At 31.6% G+C, this 12,003-nt stretch overlaps 1 protein-coding gene across 1 annotated transcript; it reads right to left on the reverse strand.

Moving 5' to 3' along the window:
- Positions 1 to 6,853: 6,853 nt before the first annotated feature.
- On the reverse strand, positions 6,854 to 11,194 carry LOC108965040 (homeobox protein abdominal-B). The gene is made up of 6 exons (XM_018927198.1): positions 10,744 to 11,194; positions 9,878 to 10,077; positions 9,580 to 9,772; positions 8,924 to 9,138; positions 8,531 to 8,859; positions 6,854 to 8,466 (listed from the first exon to the last, which is right to left on the reverse strand). Exons 1-5 carry the CDS (start codon positions 11,111 to 11,113, stop codon positions 8,668 to 8,670), a joined length of 1,170 nt encoding a protein of 389 aa, XP_018782743.1. The 5' UTR covers positions 11,114 to 11,194; the 3' UTR covers positions 6,854 to 8,466; positions 8,531 to 8,667.
- Positions 11,195 to 12,003: the final 809 nt, after the last annotated feature.

The following is a 12,003-nucleotide window of genomic DNA, read 5'->3' on the forward strand; positions in this document are numbered from 1 at the left end:
GTCGTTCTGCACAGAACTCTCTCCGATGATATATGGTGAAATTTGAGGCTGGATTTGGCTTTGTGTCCAAATGTAATTGTGTAGGCACAATAACTCTTTTCATCGAAAAATCATCTTTTTAGATGAGTCTCATAATTTAATATTTTCGTCAATCTTCGTGTGATTCAGGAAACACAATGGCGTGCCCAAAAATTGACCGTTTATTGTGGATTGTGGTATTTCTTTTCAAATCAGGTAAGAATTTGATGAAATACATGTGGACAATCTCTATTTCCAACAAGACCGTGCGCCGCATACTTTTTTCTCTGGAAATATATTAAGCAAAGGGTTACGCCATCAACCAGCAACAATCGTCTTGAAAAAAGCCATAAACGGAAATTGGTGGTTTATGCAAACACAGCTGTGGGGGCTATTCAGCCGATATTTTGTTGAAATCCTAAATGCCATAAAATGATCTAGATGCACAGCAAAGAAATATTATTTTCTTTGACTTCCGAATCTCTTCTGGTAAGCAATCGAACGTAGTGTGGAAAAGTGGAAAGTTGTATTTTTGATAGTACCTTTAACTTGAAGAAAATAACCAGTTTATTCCACCAACTTAGTATATTTTCCAACCAACTGAATATTTTTCAAAAATTATATATCTTATTCTGAAGGCAAAATAGCCTTGGGAAGTACGAAGAATTGCCTTTTGCCTATGGCGGTAAATTATCTCAGGCCGGCCCTGTACACATGTACGCATATATGTAAAAAATGGGTTGCATCTATTTGATTTTAGGCTGTAAAAGTTAGTCAGAATGTGTAATTTTTGTAATGAAATTATGTGGACAAGTTTTCTTAAAAGTTTTATTGAAAATTTAATTTTAATACATTCACGATGAATGGATTGGTCTAAACGTAGTGCAATCCTCATAATCCTAATACACTTAATTCCATCCTCTGGTTAATTCATATATGTATATATCACATTTCACAATGATTTTAATTAAATCAAAATGAAATATCGAAGTAAGTTGTGTATGTATGTGTATGCCCTATAATACAAATTGATATGTACTTTGTATTGTAACCCATTCACTATTTCGTCACTAGCTTCTACAGTCTGAATTTAAGATAGTTAATTTTTATCAAAATTATCACTATATAAATTACAAATGTTATTAGTTAGAATATATACCCCATACATTTCAATGTGCTGTACTATATGTAGTATACTGTGCACTACGTGTCCACTCATATCGTCGTAAAAACGCACCACCATTTACTACTATTTGCGGTGYCACTTGTGTTTAGTTTATTTCTTCTGGAACACATAGCACTTGCAACAAAAAATGTGTAAGCAAATCGGATTAGCGAATGAGATTATAAATACATTTAAAGCGATTTATCTCATAAGTATAAATTTTGGTACACATATCTCCATATGTAGGTATTCGTATATAATACATACGTGTATACATAACAAAACTTATTTCCAACATATAAGAAACAAGTAAAAGAAGAGAAAAGTAAAAAGTRAACAAATTAACTTGACGCAGAAGGAGATGATTCATTATACTCACATATTGCGCATGTTTTTTTAAACTCTTGCAACATGTTGCTAAAAGGTATAACGGTTTTGTTTATCTAAAAGTTTTTTGTATCACCTAAAACTAATCGAGATAAACACACCATAGTGTTGTACATAYGTATATAAATAAACAAGATGACGAGAAGAGTTGAAATCTGTGTGGATGTCTGTCCATTCCACAGTCCGTCGGTCCATGCAAGCTGTAACTTGAATAAAAGTTGTGATATCGAAACGAAACTTGTTATTACATATATTTAAGTTCGTTGGCAAAGAAGTAAGGACGAGTTCTTAGATGGGCGTAATCTAGYGGCCCACGTCCTCAAAACGCCATTAACCGAAAACGCTTATAACTATTTTAAGATATTGGTACAGAATATTGCAGTAGAAATACACCTCGGGACTTTCTCTACCGATTTCAATGAAATTCAGTAGCCGCAATTATTTTGACATTTCAATGTCGAAAACATCGTTCAATATATGATATATGTATATAGTATAATTGAAATTTACAGAAAATTCTTTCCTGATATAAGTATGTCAATGTGCCAAACTGGGTTTAATCGGATCAATACTTCTTTTTATCCCCCACATACCTAGTACACATTTACAAATATCTTTGAAGTTCTGGGTGACTTTATACCGCATACATGTATATCGGCCAACATGTTARTTATCTTACTAAAATTGAGAGAGCGTGTTTTACTTATAACAGTGTAAAATTAGGCGAAAACTGGACCTAGCCCACATACAACCAATATYAGGATTTTCGTATTCCCGCTTGACTTTGCTATATATGATGATATACATTTATTTGCAGTAATATAATYCTTACCTTAAGCCAACTTTAGCKGTCAGTCTATGAGTATATATACATACATATATGGTTGATGATTTGCACCTTAAGGTTGAAAAGTAATCGGTTACACCCGAACTCAGCCCTGCGTTTTTTTGCATTGGTGTCTTGTCTTACCTATACACGTCGAAGCAGTGAAATATTGATTCCATCTGTTTTCTATACCACGCGTTTATTTATTGCAAGATAAGTTTTTTTCTCGACTTCTTGTACTTATCAAAAAATGTTCAAACAAAACTATTATTTTTATCATTTTACTAGAATAACGAAATTCATTATATGTAATATGAGATTTGATAATTCATAAAAATATTTCATCCATTTTAACAAGTAAGGAAGCATAAGTTCGGTTGCAACCGAGCATTTTATACTCTTACAACTTGCAAAGGTCAAAGGGGAAATACCTTAAACTGTTAAATGTCAAACAACAGATCGAAATCTAAACAGTTTTATATATACATACATATACTACATATAACTCATACCCTGACATACACAGATGGTTTGTTAGAAAAACGAAAATCACTATATGTAATATATGGAAGTAGAGGTAGTATCGACCCGATTTTACCCATTTTTACCAATACCACATACTATTAACATGCCATATACTAAAAAAACTACTATACTAGGTCAAGTTTTCGCTCAAATTTATCTAATTTAAACACAAAGATACTCTGTTATGAGTAAAACACGTTCTCTATTTATTGAGATAACTCAAACATTGGCCGATAAATGGGTATAAGGTTCATTGATCGATATTTTCCATCAAAAGTCAACTATAGATACTGGGGTTCACATATTCGGTACCTAGTGGCTAGAACAGTTTTTATTGAATTTRAACAATTTTTTTTCATGCGAYGGATTACAGTAAATACATTATTCGAGCAAAGTTTTATCTCGTTATATTAATTGCTTCTTGATTTATGTACCGGAAAGTAAAAGAATCAAATGGAAATGAAAATATGAAAAAGCRGTGAATTATTGAAACATTAACAATGAGAAATACCGATCTTCATGAAATTTTACGCAGGTGAGATACAATTCTTAAAGACTTGGACGAAAGTTTATTCTTCGATTACAAAAAAATGTAGTGAAATTTTCACTGAAATTTAATTTTTTTTTTTTTATTAATGTCTGTCAAAAATCCAATTTTAAATCTTCTTCTCTTCGTTGAAGTTCTTAGTATAGGACCACTTTAACATACAAACGATCGGAATCAAGTTCATGTATGGAAAAATGTCACATTTGACAAGATATATTCACGCAATTTGGTATAGATTATTCTCTAAGGCACCAAACTTGACAGGTGGTATCTTCACGAAATTTGACAKGGATTACTCCGAAAAAATTGTTYAGATCGATTTACTATAGACATATAGACCTTCCATATAAACATATAAACTGAACACATAGTTACTAAAGGAAGTGCACCTGTGAAGGGTTCGGTGCAGCCGAAGTTAACGTTTTTTTTTTGTTGTTTTTTTGTTTTGTTGTCTCTACGGTTAGATTAAATGATTTTGACACTTTTGGTTATTATTATCCTATGTACCAAACTCAAAAGTAAAAATATATATATAATATGAGAAATATAAATGTTATATAAATTGGAGACATACCTATAGTAAATATTTTTAAAAAATTATGTATTAATTTTTTTGTTAATGTTTTCCAAAATAAAATAAATATTTTCAACCTTCCACGCAGTGATTACTTGTTGCATTTAATTTTAAACCTCTTGACCACTTGACTTGAATAAACGGATAAACAACATTCAGAGATCAATTTGTTTCATTATTACTCGTATATGTAGTATATGTAAGTAGTACCACAATAAACAAATTTAATTATACCGTGAACAGGGTATACTATATTATATTTTACATGATGTAACGTTCTAAAGGTCACGTTCCCCCGTCCTTTTCGCATCAACAAGCTGCTCATACTTCGGATCGACCGATATCAGATCACTATAGCATATAGCTGTCATACAAATTGAATCATCGGAATCAAGTTCTTGTGTGGAAACTTTTTCATTTGAGGATATATCTTTAAAAAATTTTACATAAATGATTGCCTATAGCAATGATAAAATCTCCGAAGAAATTAATCTGATCGAATCTCCATAGCATAAAGCTACCAAAAGGAATGATCGGAAATATCTTCGCAGAATTTTACATAGGTTTTTGTTTGCGGAAATGATGCAATTTCCGCCCAAAAAATCGACTCGCTATAGCGTACATATAGCTACTACATAAACCGAATGATCAAAGTTCTTGTCAAGAATTTTTTGTATTTGTGAAAGGTGTGAGAGCTTCTAGTTTTTATAGATCATCTGGAAAGGAATTCATTTATGATTATTTAAATTAATACAATGGGTGGAAGATTTAGCTTTGTCAATAAATTAGGGTATGCGATTTTGTATTCTAATAAGAAGAGGTTGCATCTCCCATTAGAACCAGACCTCATCCAAAGATACATGTTGGGGAAGTAGCAATACTAATTTTATTCAAGCACGCTAAGTTTAAAATCGCATAACCGGAAACATCTTATACATAGTGTACAATTCAGATTGGGTTAATTCACTTCCAAACGTTTGATTCAATTATTTTGAGTAGTATATATAATATTTTAATTACAGAGTTAGCGACCAGCACAAAGCTTGCGATTGCCTGAGGTTCGGTCCATATCTTGTTGCATCCAACAAGCACGCATTATGCACTTTAACACTGCAAGTGAAACTGGATTTCAAATCATACCAGTAAATATCTTTAGACATTATTACATCTATATTAAAATTGTTAAATTAGAAAACTAAAAGTCTCTGACTACGCATAAAATCTAAAGTTTTTAAAGTCAAATTCTTCAACCCTTAAAGTACTCAAAGCTCTACTAGCTAGTAATCGCAGAGAAATGGAGAGGTCATCTCGTTTAAATGCCCAAACAGGATTTCACCATAGACTTCGGAAAATTAACACCAAAAAAAAAAATGTATTTGTAAGGCAACTAGTAACTAAAAAAAATACAGTTAATWTTTTATTAAATCTAAATATTAATGCCATTGAGTCAAAATACAAATTAAGGAAATATAATACACCATTATTCGTCAGTAAACTTGATATAAATATATTTGAATTGCAACAGTAATTTTTAAATTTATTTAGATAAAYTTCTATGTTATTTTTTATACGTATATTATTCTAAACTTGCCTTATATTGTGATGTATGCAGTTACTTCGTTTTCTAGATCCTCTGCACAATGTACTATTGCACATTGCTACATTCAATATATGTTTTGAATGTAAGTTTTATGTAACTGTCATATAACCGCTGGTTAATGCCTATTACTTATTTAATTTTATTACATTTTGCACCAATGCTGTTGAAATGCTGGATTATAATTTAATTTGCTTTTGTACAAGTGTATTATATTTTATATGTACGTGCATAAATTCGATAACGAGAGGTTGCATTGCATTTATAACTACATAACATAGTGGCTTTTGATTGAGTAGACCATTTTTCAATTTATAAATTATATTTCAGTTTATTTTTGAAGATATTTTGACATTGTTACTTACCAAAAAAGTTTTTTTACGCAAACCGTTGCTTTCGTGTGTAGTTTTTAACCTGTTGGTTGAAGACAAACTAAATAAAAATATAGCAAAATGAAGAAAACTTAATTACAATATTATTTTCAAAATTAGTTCTTTGGAAATAAAACACTACTACTAACGTTTATAAGTGAAATAATAAAGGATAGCCAATTTTTTAATTAAATCACTGTTATTTATTACTATTTTATCATGATTTTTCACAATAACTTTGTCTTAGAAAAAATGTAGTACAGTATATCGTGTATCATAGAGACGCAACTGAACCCATGTAACTACTAAATTCGCTATAAAAAACTACACATGTTGCAATTTAATACGCTGAATAACATAAATATTAACATAAAATGAATCATATAAATGTCTAACTTAAACATGAAGAAATACAAAAATTTAGATGCATTATTAATAAGTATATTAGCTTTTGGTATATACGATATATGTTGTGCTACATATGAATGTATATTAATCACTCTATAGCAAGATACTTTTTCCAATTATATGAACAATTTGCAACTAATTAAGTAAAAGCCAACAACAGTAACAAAAACCGAATTTAATTGAATTTAGATCTATGCAAGTAATATTGCCGATCAACGATGAATAATTGTTTGTATCTTTATAAAGTTGCCTGAAATATGTATAATTATTATATATCTGTACATATAATACTTGTATAAATATTTTGCTTGCAAACTTTATGTAGTTAACATAGCTAGTTATAAATCACTAGATATGATTTTTYTTTAATTTCTAATAGACAAACACACATACATCTTACAATATACTAATTTTATATTACTTTAGTCTTCTTAACTTTTTCTGGAATTACATAAAATATTCGCGTCGTCTTCAAGCTTGTATTTCTTTTTTAGCTTCAAATATTTGCAAATCCATATTATGCCAACGAAAGAAGTGGTACAAATAATTTACTATTCATCAAAATAATCCAATTAGCAAATATTATGGAAATGGAGCTCTTTAGATATGATTGACTATGCGAGATCCAAAAGTGAATAATTGTTCCAGTTCAGTGATTAGTTTACCATATTTTTAATGTCAAATATTTAAAGATAGAAAATCTTCCCCTAAAAATTCGCTTCTACTCTGAAGGTGTGCAAATTGCTTTCATTATCTAAATTATAAGCAAACTTTTCAGTAGTCACATTTTTCCTGCATTTTATTTAGAGTAAATGAAAATTAATTGGTACTATTTTTGTTTCAATTTTTGGATTTCCAATATTGTTAATATGCATATATTCAAAATTTATGTATTTACAATAATTAATTAAAATACAATACAAAGACGACAAATACAAATTACACCAAGTAGTTGCACAGCGACAATATATGACACGTTCATTGCAAATACATTTAGAAGTACAAGCTGTTTTGATAATGAAATATTTTTATTCTATTTCTCATTTACGTTATATAATATAGTGGATTAATGAGTTATACATGTATGTACGTATGTTTGCCTACATGGATGACTACAATCGTATGCAGTCATTATTATAGAAGTGTCCCTTTGCATATGTGCAAATATTACGTGAGTGTTTATGTGCGCATTATATTGTAACTTTACGAGATAACACACTTAGATAATGCTTATTTTTGTTTAACATTGTAATTTTTGACTCTCATAAATATTAAATGATTTTTCTCAATACGTGCTTTCACTAATAAGTTTAATCCTTTTTTATACTCTTAAAATTTAATTGTTGTTTAATCATATATTTGTTAAGATACATATATTAAATAGGTTTTTATGAGAATTTGACAAATCTTTTATACATCCTTTTTAAGAGCCAACTATTCCACTACACTTCCACATTACATATAAATTACTTAATTATTATTTTAAATGTAGTTTAAGTTAAATATATTTAAGATATTTATTAGTATTTATAGTCTACCTCAAACGTTACTTTGACTGTAGCAGTGCCTCTATMATGTCTTTATAAATTGCATACTTTAATATTTGCATGCAATAAGTGAACATCAGCCTAACAACCTGCAAACAATTTATTGCTTATGATATTGTAAATTATTCAAATTACTGGGCTTGCTTACCATTATTTACCAATATTGTATTCTTACTATCTCTAATATCTTGTACTTGAACGTAAAAACATCTTAGTGATCAAAATAATGAAATTTATTCTGTTTAAACYAAGCAAAAGTTATTTAAAACTTCAAATAATAAACAATGGATTGCAACACTCCCTTATCAGAAATTACACTGGGAAAAAGGTTTGAATACACAGAAATTTAAGCCAACATTGCGTAATGTTAAATAGAAAAATATAAAATAATATGAACACAAATAAGATCTTTAATTACAATMATTTCTTTGCAATTAAGGTTTAAACAGGTAATTCTTTGATTACTGTTGATCCATAATAAGATTTCTGAACTTTAATTATCTATAAGTATAAATGTGTAGATAGTAAGCAACTTTCTACTAATATATTGAAGTTATATATTTACGGCAATATTTTGATGTATATGAATATGTAGGTTGAAATTGTCATTTACAGAAATTCTGGCTGCATTTCGGTTTTTATGTTCACCAAATGCTAGTAGGTGGGGAAGCCCATGGCGCTGGCACTGCTGTTGTCCAAAGGTCACTGATGCATTTTAGCCGTATGATGCCCCATGCTCAAACCCAAATTCATATGATGAGTATTGTGATGCTGTTGCGTCGCTTGCGCATGGTTATGATTACTATTGGCGCTGTTATTGTTATTCTGTTGGGAGGCTTGACGTTGTGAATTCTTTTTATTTTTCATACGACGATTTTGAAACCAAATTTTTACCTGAAAAACGAAAATAAAGAAAATAAGGTAATATTGGTAATTAAATTATAATTGCAGCGCTTACCTGCCGTTCAGTAAGATTTAAGTTTCTTGCTAGCTCCCAACGTTTTTGTTTGGAGACGTAAGCGTTGTAAAGGAACTCCTTCTCCAATTCAAGAGTTTGAAATTTGGAGTAGGGCTTACGCTTTTTCCGCACCGAAGCTTGTCCAGTCCATTCATGTAGGGCATTGGTGGGAGTACAAGGCCCAACCGTACCAACAGAAATTCCAGCTGTACCACCTTAAAATGAAATCATAATGATCATGAATAAAAAACATACATACACATAATACATTTTCATAATTGAAGTATTTTATATAATATATATGTTTATTCATTTTAAAAATCATCACAGTGAGAATGATTGATTAACATGTACGATCTAAGTGTAAAAGTTGCTACGGGTTTATTTACAATAGTAATCGTGCGAATGGACTTCAAAWTGTTATATTTATATAGTGAATTTGAATTCTAATAATTTCGGTTAATCTGTAATATGGTAAAATATTGAAACTATATTAACTGTTCGGTAAGAGAATAAACGATTCCTACCTCCGATTATAAAGATTTTGTACTAGCCGTATAATTTTCAATTATATGTAAAAATACATTGTATATGTAAGTCATTAGCTTTATGAAAAATTTAATATGAATAAAAAACCAAGTTTTATAATATTTTACCTGAACTTGAATAAGCTTCACTTGGGTACCCACGCAGCCCGCTTGGCGAAGAATACGTTGGCGTTTCATAACTAGACTGCGAAGTGCCCTCGACGGATTGGCGGGCAGCAGCTGCGACAGCATGCCGTTCATCACTAGCGCTCATGTAGGCCGCTGCAGCGGGTGTAGGTTGTTCCCGATAATTCCAATACGGCTACAATCGTATAAAAAGTATAATCGAAAGATTAAACAAATTCCTTCTTAGGTCCTTGCTGCTAATAAAACATTTATATAAAATATTATTTAACCATTATTTAACCTGATATTGCGTCTCGGGGTAACCATAAAAAACCGGCTTTCGGTCTCGATCTAGAAAGTATTGTGATGCGTGATATTGTGAACTGAAGCCATCACCATCGTAAGCCCAAGGATGAGGATGTCTTTTAACTGCTGCCGTCGCGTCAGCTTCAAAACCAGGTCGGATCGCGGGTATGTGCAGAGGTGCTAACAATGACATGTCTGAAATTAAGAAATTGACAAAAAATTAATTCACATGTACTCAGATAATTGCTTAAATAAAATTTTGAATAAATCTTTATATAAAATTGTATATAATCGTTTCAGAAAAATATATTCCAAATATTATATAAATAATCTTTTTAAATGAGATTGGTCAATTTACAGTCAACTAATTAAAAAGATTGGTAATAGCTTTACATTTGGATTGAAAAATATAAATGCCAATAAAAAATGATAATGCCAAATAACTTTAGAGAAAAAACTGACGGAATTATATTTCATGTTTATTTTTTGTCAATAATTCTGAAAGACTGAGAAATATTAGAAGAATGAAATAATCTCGAATTTTAACAAGTGTAATGTGTTTTAATTCATTTTTTGAGTAGTTAAACTATTCAATGTGATAATATTTCAAACGAACAATAAAAAAATATTTTTATACCTTGAATAAATTTAATCAAATATAATATTTTTTTATACTGTTGTATGTTTATTATTAATTTTATGATAATCTGTTGAAAAAGTGTAACTAATATAAAATAGTTGTCTCGAATTCTGAATTCTGCAAACTTTTCAATCATTAGAATTTTGTACAAATTATTAATTTACGAAATTAGAAAAGGGGTGTAACTCATTAAATTAAACTAAGCTTTTTTATTTACTTACCTGGGGGTTGGGAACTAACACTGGAGGGGGAAACACTCGCCGTTGACGGCGCAACAATCTGCGTTTGGGCGGACGCCACTGCTGAGTTTTGTTGTTGTTGTTGTTGTTGTTGCTGGAGGTTCGCAGACGCACCAGGAGGCACACTATTCGCTTGCTGCTGTTGTTGTTGTTGTTGCTGTTGGTGGTGTGGAGAGGTGAGATGTTGCTGTGTTTGAGGTTGGGCACCTGAAGGTGTTTGGGAAGGACTGTGGGCACCACCAACTGGTGTAGCTGCGAGCTGCTGTTGATGCTGTTGAGTGGGCAGGAGATGTTGCTGTTGTTGTTGCTGTTGCACAGAAGCAATTGGCACTGGAGAGGGTTCTTCATACATAACCGCATTAGTAGGCGTGGAATGTGACGTTGGTGTTGTTTGTTGTTGTTGTTGTGGAAGCACAGCCGCCGTCGGTATGAGTGAGGTTGAATTTGCCGACACAGTCGGCACAGTGTGTTGAAGATGGTGATGGTGATGTTGCAGATGCGGATGGTGGTGGTGATGCGGGTGGTGGTGCAATGGATTGATAATATTTGCGGCGGGTTGTTGATTGATAACCGAAACAGCGGAGACGGTGGACGAAGCAGTAGCGGTTGGATGTGGAGCATGATGATGTGGCCCCCACCAAGTCCCGGCAGCGGCGTGCGACCCGACTGCCGAGACATCGTGGGGGTCGTAGAGAGCACACGCCAGCGGGATGGTTGGGGTTTGGGGGAGTGGTGGAATATTTACGGTTATTTTGAGCGCGATTCGAATAAAGCAGTAACGAGTATTTTAGCGGTACAACAGATACAATTATACAACGCGAACGCGAGTTTTCCAAGCGTGGAGTTTATGTATTAAAATGTATTAACATTCAATAAATAATTACGAGATCAATTACATTAATCGGTTGTGTGATTTTATAAAAAAAAAGTTATATCACAACCCGGCAATCGTTGTCAAAGAGAATAATACACATAATATATGCAGATGAGTGGTTATGCGTTAAATCAGAGAGTAAATATTTGACGTGAATGAAGAGAATTATAAAGAGAACACGTTAGCGACGGTGGTGCAATAATTCACCAGGAATATGAGTGTGCAATATTTTTTGTTGGTGAACGTGAAGCAAGAGTAAATGTTTACAGCAGGACTCATGGGTTAGAATGTGATTGTTAAGGTTAGTACAARCATTTTAAATATTTTTAAAATTTTTTTGATGTATTGCATGTTCACATTATTGTTTC

Source organism: Bactrocera latifrons, unplaced genomic scaffold, assembly GCF_001853355.1.
Source record: "Bactrocera latifrons isolate USDA-ARS-PBARC rearing strain unplaced genomic scaffold, ASM185335v1 scaffold_132, whole genome shotgun sequence".
In the NCBI taxonomy this organism is placed as follows: domain Eukaryota; kingdom Metazoa; phylum Arthropoda; class Insecta; order Diptera; family Tephritidae; genus Bactrocera; species Bactrocera latifrons.